General features: G+C 48.2%; 1 protein-coding gene across 1 annotated transcript in view; it reads left to right on the top strand.

Moving 5' to 3' along the window:
• Positions 1-456: 456 nt before the first annotated feature.
• CCN5 (cellular communication network factor 5) overlaps positions 457-14,030 on the top strand; it is a 17,039-nt gene continuing 3,465 nt past the window's right edge. Inside the window, exons 1-3 of the mRNA XM_007938457.2 lie at positions 457-558; positions 6,257-6,473; positions 13,559-13,807. Coding sequence (XP_007936648.1) covers positions 499-558; positions 6,257-6,473; positions 13,559-13,807 — 526 coding nt within the window. The 5' untranslated portion in view covers positions 457-498. The remainder of the gene's footprint in view (positions 559-6,256; positions 6,474-13,558; positions 13,808-14,030) is intronic.

Genomic DNA, 14,030 nt, shown 5'->3' with positions numbered 1-14,030 from the left:
AGGGTTTGCGTCCACCCTGCAAAGGAGGGTCTGCTGAGCGCTGCCTGGATCAACAGCCCCCCTCCTGGGGTCCAGCAGAGCCAGGAACAGGACTCAGCAATCACAGCAGTGGCCTGCACCAAGCCCCTCTGGGACTGGGAAGAGCTAGAGGGGCCCCTGCCAGCCTGTCATAGGCTCCTGGTATTGGCGCTGGCTTTCACACGTGAGTGTGCACTCTCTCTCACACACACTAGCAGGCACCCTCTTGGTGGCCTCCACAGTCCCACTGTCAGGTAAATGGGCTTGTCAGAGGAACAGGAAGCTGGGGAGAGGCGGACAGAATGAAAAGGGTAGTCTGTGTGTGTGCGCATGCGTGTGTGCGTGTGCGTGTGTGTGTGTGTGAGACTGTGTGTGTGTGTGTGTGTGTTTGCCTGGACTGACCTCACAGCTGCCAGAACATAAAGCCTCACCGGTCCTGCCTCCCAGGCTCAGAGCTGGCTCTGCAGGGGACACAGTGACATGAGAGGCACCCCACTGACCCATCTCCTCTCCTGCTCTCTCCTCTGCCTCCTCTCAAAGGTAAGGGGGGCCCGGGTCCCTAAATGCACCACTGACTTCTTCAGTGTGGTGGGAGGGGTCTGGGAAGCTGCAGGATCATAGCCAAGGACCCCCTGGCAGAACCCCAAGACAGGCTTCCCTCCCTGCACCCAGACAGCTGTTCTGGCCGGCTCGGCTGGGTGACCTCAGGCAAGTCCCTTCTCCTCTCTGAGTCTCACTTCTTCCTCTGTCGAATGGGCACAGTGGTGAAGAGGTCTCTGTGGTGCTCGTGTGTGACAATGCATCTCAAGGGCTCAGCACGGGGCCTGGGATGTGATGATGTTCAGAGAGGGCTGTCATGGCTGTTACCAATCCCCACGGCCCCTCTACAAAGCAGTCAGACATCCTCATTGTAAGTGGGGAACTGAGACTCAGGAAGGGACGTGCATTGTCCAGACAAGCCAGGATTTGAATGGATGTGGATGTCTAACTGATTGGCAAGGTCACCCTGCAAGGGCATGCATGCTGTTGGGGCCTCAGGTGGTGACTGGCTGGCCTGGCTCCAAGGGCACAGGGAGACACCTCAGAGGAATAATGAGCTGCATGGGACAATTATCAAAGGGCTTGTAGAGCATCCACCTTGCCTAACACACACAACCCCATAAGGAGTTATTGTCTTAATGTTCAGTCAAGCGAGGCTCAGAGAGGGTAGGCAATTTGCCCAAAGTCACACAGCCAAGAAAAACCAGAGCAATAGAGGAGGGGCATGAGTGTGTTCGGGGGGAGGGGGGTCTCTAGTCTGTGCTTCTGTCCACCTTGAACCTGGACCAAGGCCACAGCTGTCAGGCCCTTGTCCCCTCGGGAAATTCTGGGTTTCCTGTGTCATGGGGATTGGCCCTACCATGAGCCAGGATCACGCTGTATTTTTATGCTTCTTTGAGGAGCATGGGGCCAGGTTTTTCTCCTCTAGGTCTGGATCATGGGGCCAAAGGAAGCTGGAGAACTAACCCTAGCATCAGTCCTGTTGTCTGTATTCCCAAGTAGGACAGACAAGGCATGACACTAGGACAGGTGGCTTGGGTAGTTGGAGCAGGAGACTTGGGTTCTGGAAGGGAGAAGGGGCCTAGGATTAAATGAAAGATCAGAATTAAGCTGTGCTCCACTCAATGTTCATCCCCTCCGTTCTGCCCCGGTCCCAGGGAAGTGGGGACTTAGTCATCGCAGGCACTGAAAGCCACAACCATCCTCAGACAGAGAACTCCAAGTCTTCCAGACAAGCTGTAGGCTCCTGGGCTCAAGGCTGTGAGGGGCGGGGACAGAGGCTCAGAAACAACAAAGTCATGCTTTGCTGGCTGTGGCCCCTTTAATCCCTGCCCTCACCCCGACAAAGGTGATCTTCGTCCCCATTTACACAGCAGCTAATTGATATGATCAAAGTACTTCACTCTCAGCTCTTGCCCAGAAGACTCCATGTCCAGTGCTCTTACCACAGAGCCTCACTGCCTGGTGACCTCAGCCAGGCTCTGGGGAAACTGAGTGCTGATGGGACCACTTGAACACAGGCCAGGTGGCTAGGCAGGATGAACACAGAGGGAGGCTGGGAGAGGGCACGGTGCCCCTTCGCCATGTGAAACCCCTTTGTAACTTACTCCTCTTGAACAAATGAGTAAATTGAGGCAGACGCCAAGCTGGGGTCAGAGCCCCCAAGGATAAGGGACAGGCGCAGTGATTAAGAGCTTGGGCCTTGGATTCACATGAACCTAGATTCCAGCCCTGACTCGTACTTCTTATTGGCTGTCACTATACTGCTTTCAGCCTTAGTTTCCTCATTGTTACAATGGTTATAATAACAGTGCCTCATGTTAGAGGGTTAAGGTGGACAATGTATCACAGCACTTGGTACACGGTGTGCCTGGGGTATTGTGGGCTATCATCCATATTACAAATAGCCTCTCCTGGGTGTCAAAACCTGCAGAACCCAGCCCCTGCCAAGCTGGCTGGGTTGCGTGACTCTAATGTAGGACCCAGGCGTAAGACAGAAACCTATTAGCTGGTCTTCCTTGTTCGGGTGGGGAGGGAATGGAGAGTCAATTTTGGTCCGAGTTCTCCACTTCCCAGTAACCAAGGGAGCTGGCTTGGAAGGGACCCAGAGTACAGCTTTCTGCTTCTCCAATCAGTTCCATGAGAGTCATCCAGGGATGTAAGCAGATTCAGAAGGTGAGACCCGGGGTGCTGCATTTCTAACCAGTTCCAGGTGATGTAAGTGATGCTGGCACGGACCACACTTTGAGGGCCAAGTGAGGCCATCTTCTCTAGAATCACGTATCAGCCAGTCTCCTGCTTGAAACACCTCCAAAAAGGGCGTCAGACACACCCATCTGTATCACCCAGCGCAGTCTTACATGGGTAACCTCCTCCGTGACACTGCCAGAGCAGGTCTGACAGTTTGTGGTGCCCCTGGTGGCCAGGATGGGCACTGCAGGCCACTGCGAGCAGGTTTGCAGGACTGGGAGGTATTAGGGGTGAGGTGCTGTTGTTGTTGTTATGCGCCGTGGAGTCGGACCCGACTCATAGCAACCCCTCCTTGAGTTTCCGAGGTGTTATCACTACGGAAGGAGATTGGCCAACCTTCCTTCCGAGGAGTGGCTGGTGGGTTTGAACCACCAGCCTTGGGGCAGGGGGAGGCAAAGGCATCATTTCCTGCTTGGGGGCCACACAAGAGATAGGAAGTAATTAATTTTATCCTCCTAGAGCCAATCTTCCCTCTTCTAGATAGAACCCTCCAGTTCCCAAAGGAACCTACCAATTTAAAGATCCCCAAACACCCTCAAAGCAAACCGGCCGCCATCAGGGTTTATTCCAACTCGTGGCAACCAGTGTGTTTCAGAGAAGAACTGTGCTCCACAGGGGTTTGTTTTTTCCTTAATTTTATTTATTTTTGTTGTTGTTGTGAGACTATACACAGTAAAACATACACCAATTCAACAGTTTCTACATGTACCATTTAATGACACTGAGTTGGGCAACCATTTTCACTTTTCTGACTTAAACATAAACTAAGGCTCCTATCTAACCTTTTGAGTTGCTATTGTCAATTTGATCCCATATAGATAGTTCTTAAAAGAGCCTAATGCTCAAGGCTGACATGTTTCACTAGTTAAGCTAACCTATAGTTCAGTTTCAAAGGAGCTCTGGTGACGTAGGGCCTAAGGCATTTGACTGCTAACCAGAAGGTTGATGGTTCAAACCCACCAGCCACTCTGCAGAAGGAAGACTTGGCAATCCACTTCAGTAAAGATTTACCGCCTCGGAAACCCAGAGGAGATCACTAAACACTGCCGTGGAGTCGGATCCGACTCACAGTGATCCCTCCTTGGGTTTCCGAGGCGTTATCACTATGGAAGTAGATTGCCCAACCTTCCTTCCGAGGAGTAGCTAGTGGATTTGAACCTCCAGCCTTCTCGCTAGCGGTCAAATGCCTTAGGGACTATGCCACTGGAGCTCTGGAGGAGATCACTATGAGTCGGAATCAACTCGATGGCATCAAGTTAGGTTTTTTTTTTTGGCATGGTTCAGTTTTAAGATGACTTCAGGTTTAAGGTTTAAAGATTATCTCAGGGCGATAATTTCAGAGGTTCATCCAGCCTCCATGGCTCCAGAAAATCTGGAGTCAGTGAGAATTTGAAATTGTCATCTTCATTTTCCCCCTTCTGATCAGTAGTCTTCTATGGAATCTTTGACCAAAATGTTCAGTAATGGTAATTGGGCACCATCCAGTTCTTCTGGTCTCAGGGCAAAAGAGGCTGTTGTTCATGGAGGCAATTAGCCACATTCCATGTCCTCCCCCTATTCCTGACTCTCCCTCCTCCTCTATTGCTCCAGGTGAATAGAGACCAATTGTTGTCCCTTGGATGGCTGCTTGCAAGCTTTTAAGATCCCACGCACTACACAGCACCCTAGGAAGTAGAACCGAAGCAGTAAAGGCATGTTATTAGGCCAATTAATTGGGATGCCCCATGAAACCATGACTCTAAACCTCCAAACCAAGGAACCACATCCCATAAGATGTTTGATTGTATATAAGCAGCTTCAGCAGCTACTCTTTTGTGTGTGTGTGTCATTGTTGTAACACAACTTTTGCTAATTCAACTTTTTACAGGTGACCAGTCATTACAATTACTGACAGCAATTACAATAAGCAGCTCTGCAACCCTACCCTCAATTAATGTGACTTCTATCACCATTAACCCCCTTTTACCTCTCCCTTCCAGCCCTGGTAACCACTAATAAACTTTGGCTTCTGTACATTTGCCTTTGCTTGTCTTTTTATATAAATGAGGTCATGTAGTATTCGTCCTTTTGTGTTTGGCTTATTTCTCTTAGCATCATGTCTTCAAGCCCCACCTCCACAGTGTTTGTAATGGCTATGATCTTTTAGAAGTGGATTGCCAGGTCTTTCTTATGAGGCATCTTTGAGTGAATTTGAATCATCAACCTTTTGGTTCATATACAAGCACTTAACTGTTTGTGGCACCCAGGGACTCCTAAAGCAAAGATCAGTCCCTCACCAATGAGTCCACTGGGAACATCTTGAATTATGCCAACCTCTTGGTCCCCACCTTCAAGCAGACATATAGGAGTTCATGTTTTTCCTCCAGTTTTCTATGGTAGTGGGTTTGGTGTTGGGAGTTGTAAAATATGCAGTGGGGCTCTCTGTCTAAATGACACATGTCTTACTGTTTGGTGTTTTTTTGTTCCGGGCGGGCAGTCAGGACACTTGGGTTGATGCCTTGACTCTGCCACTGGACAATACCCGGGATACCTGGCTCAGGTGCCCATTACAGGAAAAGTCCATCCCTGGGTGCTCACTGGCGAAGCAGGCATTTGTGGAGGCAGCTGACACACTGTCCCTTTTGGCCAGGCTCTTTCTCTCTCTGGACCTCGGTTTCCCCATCTGTACATCGGGTGGGGGCAGAGTTGGACTGGATCAGAGGGGCTGAAAACCTAGCTGTGTGCCAAAAGCTTCTGGACACTTTGTTACTGACACAGAGCCCAGGAGTTTGGACTTGGTAAATCTCAGAGGGTCCTTGAGACCTGTATTTTACCAAGCTTCCTGGCTGATTTGCTCAACCCAGGGTTGGGAAGCACACCCTCGATGGCTCCAAGATTAAAAACGCCCACAATACCATGTAATTTCTGCAGCCCTCAAGGTAAGTATCCACAGTCCACATGCTGGAAAGGGCTGCTTCAATCCACCCCTTCGTTGCTTTTGCCTTTCTGTAAGGTTCTAGAGGGCAGGGCCTAAGCCATTTCAGGTCACTAACAATGATGACTGTCACAGATAAATATACTGAGCAGCTCCTGTGTACCAGGCCATGTACTAAGGGCTTAACATGCCCCTTTTCATGTCCTCCTTGAAATAATCCTTTGAATTAAATACTATATTTTCCTCATTTTTCAGATGAGGAAAGTGGTTAAGTAAGTAAGAGGCTCAGAAAGGTTAAGTAACTTGCCCAAAGTCACACAGCTAGTAAGAGGCAGTGCTAGGGCTAGAACTCTAGTCCAGCATCCTTGCTCACGGCCACAGAACTGGACAGCCAAGGCTCAAGGTCAAATCTGTATGACTCTGGGCCAATGCATGGACCCCACATTGCCCAGCCTGGCAGATAAGTGGCTAGCTGTGAGGGTCTCACTACCTGCCTTCAACATCAGTGGCTGAGTGAGGTCTCTGTTTCTGCAGGTGTGTGCCCAGCTGTGCCCAACACCGTGTACCTGCCCCTGGCCGCCTCCCCGATGCCCACCGGGGGTGCCCCTGGTGCTGGACGGCTGTGGCTGTTGCCGGGTATGTGCAGGGCGGCTGGGGGAGCCGTGTGACCACCTCCACGTCTGCGACCCCAGCCAGGGCCTGGTCTGCCAGCTTGCGTCGGGCCCTGGCGGCCCGAGGGCCGTTTGCCTCTGTAAGCAGGTTTGCGGGATGGATGGAGGGGGGCGGGCAAGGCCACGGGTTCTCAGTCCATAAGCAGCCTCTTCACTCTAGCTCCTCTCCCTCTCACTTCACGTCCACTCCTGTCAAACCCCCAAGTGCACCCCCAACATTCCCCGTCTTGGCCTTTGCTGGGACCACGCCTACTGTCTAAATAGTCTTTCTCCCACTCCTTCTGGTCCAAGTCACAGCCAACTTCCACCACTTGTCTGTCAGTTTGCCGTACTGCGGTGGCTTGCGTGTTGCTGTGAGGCTGGAGGCTGTGCCACCAGCACGTCAAATACCAGCAGGGTCACCCGTGGTGAATGGGTTTCAGCAGAGCTTCCAGACTAGGATAGAAAGCAAAGGATTGGACCATCTGCTTCTGAAAACCTTGGCCAATGAAAACCTTATGAACGGCAATGAAACACTGTCTGATACTTTACAACTCCCTACACCAAACCCACTACCATCGAGTGGGAGCCGACTCATAGCGACCCCATCTTGGGTTTCCAAGGTGGTATCTCTATGGAAGTGGATTGCCCCATCTTCCTTCCAAGGAGTGGCTGGTGGGTTTGAACTGCCAGCCTTCTGGTTAGCAGTCAAGTGCCTTAGGCACTACGCCACCAGAGCTCCTGCAACTCGCAAAGCCAAGCTCAACTACCTCCTCCCCCGAGAAGTCATGCCAGATCCCACACTCTGGGGGTCACCATCCCACTCTTCCCTTACACACTTTTGGGAAAATAAAGGCACGACCCTTCATTCAGGGAACAGTATGTGGCAGGCATTGTGCTAAGCACTCACTACACACTACTCACACTACTGCTATCAATACTTCCAGACCCATTTTACAGAGGATGAAACTGAGGCCCAGTCTCCATCACGCTTAATGGCACACAGCTTGAGGCCCTGGTCAAGCAGGCATTAAAGTCGGCATTCCCTCTGTCTCCCTCCTGGATGGAGAGCCGTGGGCCTACAGTTTGAGTCCAGGACTTGCTATTTACTTGTGACCTTGAACAAGTGACATCTTTCACCCTTCTTCTAGGCCGCAGTGTCCTCGGATGCATTATGGCATTTGTAACGTGAGGTTTTCCCACCTAACCCTAGTGACACCAGGCCCAGATGGGTCTCTGTGGTGGCGGCTGTCTGCATTTTAGGCTGTTTGGTAGCTTCCCTGGCCTCTGCCCACTAGGTGCCAGTAGCAACCCTCCAAGTTGTGTCGACTAAAACCATCTCCAGACGGTGACAACCGTCCACTGGGGGCAAAATCATGCCTAGTTGAGAACCATTTGTTGTTGTTGTTGTTGTTGTTATGTTCCATCTCATAGCGACTCCTCCTTGGGTTTCCGAGGCAGTATCACTACGGAAGTAGATTGCCCCATCTTCCTTCCAAGGAGTGGCTGGTGGGTTTGAACTGCCAGCCTTCTGGTTAGCAGTCAAGTGCCTTAGGCACTATGCTACCAGAGCTCCCAAAAGGTCAGCCCACTGCGTTGGCCGGGAATCGAACCTAGGTCAACTGCGTGGAAGGCAGCTATGCTCACCACTATACCACCAACGTAGGGAAATATGGAGAAAAACACAGGGGCATATGCTTTTAAAATAATCATACTAATAAGGCTTGTACCTCTTTCTTCTCTATGCATGTCCATTTTATAAAAATAACAGTGACAGAGAGAAAGGCCCATGAATCAATAAAAATGAGTTCATAAAAAAAAAAAAACCTTTAATAACCTGTTTTTTTTTTTCCCCCCAAAGGGTGGGGGGAGCTCTGGTGGCATAGTACCTAAGGCATTTGAATGCTAAACAGAAGGCTGGCAGTTCAAACCCACCAGCCACTCCTAGGAAGGAAGGTTGGGCAATCTACTTCCGTAGTGATACCGCCTCGGAAACCCAAGGAGGGGTCGCTATGAGTCGAATTGACTCGATGGCAGAGTTTGTTTTTTTTAAAAAAATCTGTTAAAAAAACTTGCAGATAGATAGAAAATTATCAATAGTAAGTTCTTGTTAAATGCATTATTTAATTGGGGGCACGTGGTCATGAGAAAGGAGAAATGTGTTATATAAACACATAGATGGTTGTTACTGAAAATGTATCAAAAAACCATTACCACCAACGTCTCCAGGAAGCCCCATTGTTCCTTCCTCATTCAGACTCAGGGAAGGTGACTTTCACATCATCTCTCCCCTCCTGACCCGAGAGTCCCTGGAGGCAAGGACTGTGTCTTACTCTTGCCCAGGAGCACAGTGCTTGGCATGTAGGAGATGCTCAAAAAATACTTCCTGAATTATAAGGGGTGAGAGTGATTTCATCCAGTGTGCTGAGCCTCATGCCAGGCATTCACTCAGGGGGCACCTCCTGAGGTTCTATGTGTCCTGTGGGGGGAGAGGGTGCCATGACGACACAGCCCCACCCTCAGGGAGTTCTCCTTCAGTGGAAGAAGCTGAGGGCTTTGTTCAAAGAGTGTTTCATGAGCACCTACTACATGCTAACTCTGTACTATGGGCTGTGTACATATTACACACAATTGAAGGTACAGATGCAGTATTAAGGTGACTCAGAGAGGTTAGGCAACTTACTCAAAGCCACACAGCCAGCAAGTTAAGCCCTGACCTAACACTGATGCCTGCAACACAGCAGGTGGACAACAAAATCTCAGAGTGTATGTAATACTTATATATGCTTAATATATGATTATTATAATTATATATTATATAAATTAATAAGAATGACAGCAACACAGTTGTTGTTGTTGTTGTTGTTGTTGTTATATTCTGTGTAGTCGAGGTCAATTGAAAATCTTTGTGAGGGCTATGTTATATGTGGAAGCTCTGGTAGCGTAGTGCCTAAGGCACTTGACTGCTAACCAGAAGGCTGGTGGTTCAAACCCACTCCTCGGAAGAAAGGTTGGGCAATCTACTTCTGTAGTGATATCACCTCAGAAACCCAAGGAGGGGTCGCTATGAGTTGGGTCCAACTTGACGGCACATAACAACAACAACAATGTTATATGTATCACTTCACAATTGTTTCGGTTCCCTAGTGCCTCTCTGACAAGAATATACCACAAATGGGATGGCTTTAACAAACAAGTTTATTCTTACAATTTTTGGAGGCTAGAAGTCCCAGTTCAAAGTGCCAGGCTCTAGGAGCTAGGTGAAAGCCCCCCAACCGTGGGCTTCAGCTCTGCCTCTTGCTCCCAGCCCACTGAAGCTAGAGGCTTCTCTTAACTCAGGCAGCAGCTGGCTGCTGTGGCTGACAAATCCAAGGTCAACAAGTGAAAAGGCACAGTCTGGATGTCACCAAACAACACAGGAGTCCACTAATTCAAGCCCAGAAAAAGTCCCAAGATCAGCAGGGCAGGGCAGGCTGTTGAATAACGACTCGGCTACGTGCAGGGTTCAAGCCAAAAAGCCAGAGAGCTCCCTCAAAGTTGCTTTTTATATACTAGAAGCAGAGCACATCCCTAAAACAGCTACTCAACTTGTTGTTAGGTGCCGTCGAGTCATCTCTGACTCATAACAACCCCATGCACAGCAGAACGAAACACTGTCCAGTCCTGTGCCAGCCCCACGATCCCTGCTATACCTGAGCCCATCGTTGCAGCCACTGTGTCAATCCACCTCGTTGAAGGCCTTCCCCTTTTTCATTGTCCCTCCACTTTGCCAAGCATGATATCTGTCTCCAGGGAATGGTCCCTTCTTAGAACATGACCAAAGTAGGTAACAAGAAGTTTGGCCATTCCCACATCCAAGGAGCATTCCAGCTGCATTTCTGCCAGGAAAGATTTGTTAGTTCTTTTAGCAGTCCATGGTACTTTCAGTATTCTTCACCAACACCACAACTCATCTGTTTGTTGAAACAACTCAAAAACATCGACTCTTCTTTGACCTTCCTTTTTCACTGTCCAGCTCTCACATGAATATGAGGTAACTGAAAATACCATGGCATGGGTCAAGCATACCTTAGTCTTCAAGGAAACATCCTTGTTCCTCAGCACTTGAAAGAGGTCCTTTGCAGCAGATTTGCACAGTGCTATACGATGTCTTATGTCTTGACAGCTGCTTCCATTTGTGTTGATTGCAGAACCAAGTAATACGAAGTCTTTGACAACTGCAATCTTTTCTCCATTTATCATGATGCTGCATGTTGGTCCTGTTGTGAAGATTTTTGTTTTCTTTATATTGAGATGTAATCCATACTGCAGATTGTAATCTTCAATCTTCATTAGTAAGTGTTTCAAGTCGTCCTCACTTTCAGCAAGCAAAGTTGTGTTGACTGCATAATGCAGGTTGACAATGAGTCCTCCTCCAATCCTGATACCGTGCTCTTCTTCATATAGCCCACCTTCTCAGATTATTTGTTCACATACAGATTGAATAAGTATGGTGAAAGGATACAACTCTGACACAGTCTCTTCTTGCTTTTAAACCATTCAGTGTCCCCCTGTTCCATTCAAACAATAGCTTCCTGGTCTATGTACAGGTTCCTTGTGAGCACAATTAAGTGTTCTGGAATTCCCATTCTTCTCAACATTATCCATAATTTGTTATGATCCACACAATCGAATGCCTTTGCATAGTCAATAAAACACAAGTAAACATCATTCTGGTATTCTTTGTTTGAGCCAAGATTCATCTGACATCAGCAATGATATCCCTCATTCCACATCCTCTTCTGAATCCAGCCTGCATTTCTGGAAGTTCTCTGTCAATATTCTGCTGCAACCTTTTTTTTTTTTTTTTTTAATTATCTTCAGTAAGATTTTACTTGCATGCGTTATTGATATTGTTTGATAATTTCCACATTCTGTGGGATCACCTTTCTTTGGAATGGGTACAAATATGGGTATTTTCCAGTGACTTGGCCAGGTAGTTGCCTTACAAATCTCTTGGCGTAGCCGAGTGAGTGCCTCCAGTGCAGCATCTGTTTGTCGAAACATCTCAGTGGGTATCCCATCAATTCCTGGAGCCTTGTTTTTCACCACTTCCTTCAGTGGAGCTTTGACTTCTCCCTTCAATACCATTGGTTCTTGATCATATGCCACCTCCTGAAATGGATGAACATCAACCAATTCTTTTTGGTACAGTGACTCTGTGTATTCCTTCCATCTTCTTTTGATGTTTCCTGCATCATTTAATATTTTGCCCATAGAATCTTTCAATATTGCAACTTGAGGCATAAATTTCCTCTTCAGTTCTTTCAGCTTGAGTCCAGCTCCATGTCTTTGCACATTTCATTTTAATAATTGACTTTATCTTCTTGAGCTGCTCTTTGAAATCTTCTGTTGAGCTCTTTCATCTTGTCATTTCTTCCATTTTCTTTAGCCACTCTCCCTTCAAGTGCATGTTTCAGAGTCTCTTCTGACATCCATTTTGGTCTTTTCTTCCTTTTTAATGACCTTTTTCTTTCTTCGTGGATGATGTTCTTGATGTCATCCCACAGTTCCTCTGGTTTTCAGTCATTGGTGTTCAATCCAGCAAATATATTCTTTAGATGGTCTCTAAATTCAGGAGGAATATAATCAAGGTCATATGTTGGCTCTTGTGAACTTGTTTTAATTGTCTTCAACTTCAACTTGAACGTGCAAATGAGCAGTTGATGGTGGGTTCGACAGTCAGCTGCTGGCCTTGTTTTGGCTGAAGATATTGAGCTTCTCCATCGCCTCTTACCACAGATGTAGTCAATCTGATTCCTGTGCACTCTGTCTGGCAAAGTCCACGTGTATAGGTGCCATTTGTGTTATTGAAAAAAAAGGTATTTGCAATGAATAAGTTGTTTGTCTTACAAAATTCTATCATGCGATCACCAGCATTATTTCTATCTCCAACGCCAAATTTTCCAATTACCAGTGATTCTTCTTTGTTTCCAACTTTTGTATTCTAGTCACCAGTGGTAATCAGCACATCTTGGTTGCATGTTTGGTCAGCTTTGGACTGCAGAAGTTGGTAAAAATCTTCAATTTCCTCATCTTTGGCTCTGGTAGTTGGCACATAAATTTGAGTAATAGTAGTATTAACTGACTTTCCTTGTAGGCATATGGATATTATTCTATCACTGACAGCATTGTACTTCAGGATAGATCTTGAAACATTCTTTGTGACAATGAATGCCACACCATTCCTCTTCAATTTGTCATTCCTGACATAGTAGATCATATGGTTGTCTGATTCAAAATGGCCAAAACCTGCCCATTTCAGCTCACTAATGCCTAGGATATCAATCTTTATGCATTCCATTTCATTTTTGACAACTTCCAATTCTCCTACATTCATACTCTGTACATTCCATGTTCTGATTATCAATGGATGTTTACAGCCGTTTCTTCTCATATTGAGTCGGGCCACTTCAGCAGAGACCCTGAAAGTTCTGCTTTATCCATATCATTAAGGCAGTCTCTACTCTGATGGGGCAGCTCTTTTCCAATCATATATTGAGTGCCTTCCAACCTGAGGGGCTCATATTCTAGCACCATATTGGACAATGTTTCAGGGCTATTCATAAAAATTTCCAGTACTATATCAGACAGTATCTCACTACTATTCATAAGGTTTTCACTGGCCAATTCTTTGAGAAGTGGATGGCCTCTTTTTTCTTCCAAGTCTGCCTCTGTCTCACCATGGGGAATAACTGCCCATCCAGCTGCCCAGCCAATCAACCAGACCCAGCCAAGTTGACATGCAAGCTTTACTACCACAACAATCCTTGAAATAAGTACCATTATATCCCTATTTTGAAGATGAGGAAACTGAGGCAAGAAGCAGTGAAATCCTTTGGCCAAGGTGCACAGTTAGTCAAGGGGAGAGCAGGAAATCATATTGGGCCAGACTTCTTGCAAACCCTGTGCCAGAGTCCAGTATGCCACGCCATCTTCCTGCAGGGCTGAGGCAGGCTGGCAGTGGGGATGCGGTGCACATCGGTGGGCGGGAGTCCCTGGCTCAGGTACCAGAAAAGGTTCCCCTGCTGGATCCGAGTTGGCTCTGCCAGGGGGCCATGCACAGGATGTGGCCGGCATGGCCTCAGCTGGCCTTGTCCAGGGAACGGTCGGGGTGACCGATGGGGGTCCCGTTTCTCCCCTGCAGTGGGAGAGGAGGACGGAAGCTGTGAGGTGAACGGCCGCCTGTACAGGGACGGAGAGACCTTCCAGCCCCACTGCAGGGTTCGCTGCCGCTGCGAGGACGGCGGCTTCACCTGCGTGCCGCTGTGCAGCGAGGACGTCCGGCTGCCCAGCTGGGACTGCCCCCAGCCCCAGAGGGTGGAGGTCCCCGGCCAGTGCTGCCCTGAGTGGGTCTGCACCCAGACCCTGGGGGTCCAGACCCTCCCAGCTCGAGGTGAGTGCCGGCTGGGCCCAGCCCGGGGGTGACGTCACAGGGGCAATGGGGTGCCCTGAGGGGCCAGGGTGGGGGAGGGCTGCCAGGACACCTGGAAACATAAAAGTAAAGGTTTTACTAACAGACGCTGGACAGTGGGGTGGGTGGAGAAGTGGCCCAAACAAGAAGCCGTGGTTAATGCATATAATTTTCAATCACATTGTTGTGAGGTGCTGCCAAGTCT

Source organism: Orycteropus afer, unplaced genomic scaffold (assembly GCF_000298275.1).
Source record: "Orycteropus afer afer isolate SDZICR_OR568_19922 unplaced genomic scaffold, OryAfe1.0 scaffold00049, whole genome shotgun sequence".
In the NCBI taxonomy this organism is placed as follows: Eukaryota; Metazoa; Chordata; class Mammalia; order Tubulidentata; family Orycteropodidae; genus Orycteropus; species Orycteropus afer.
Note: the sequence above shows the minus strand (reverse complement) of the source record. Positions and strands in the feature narration are given on the sequence as shown.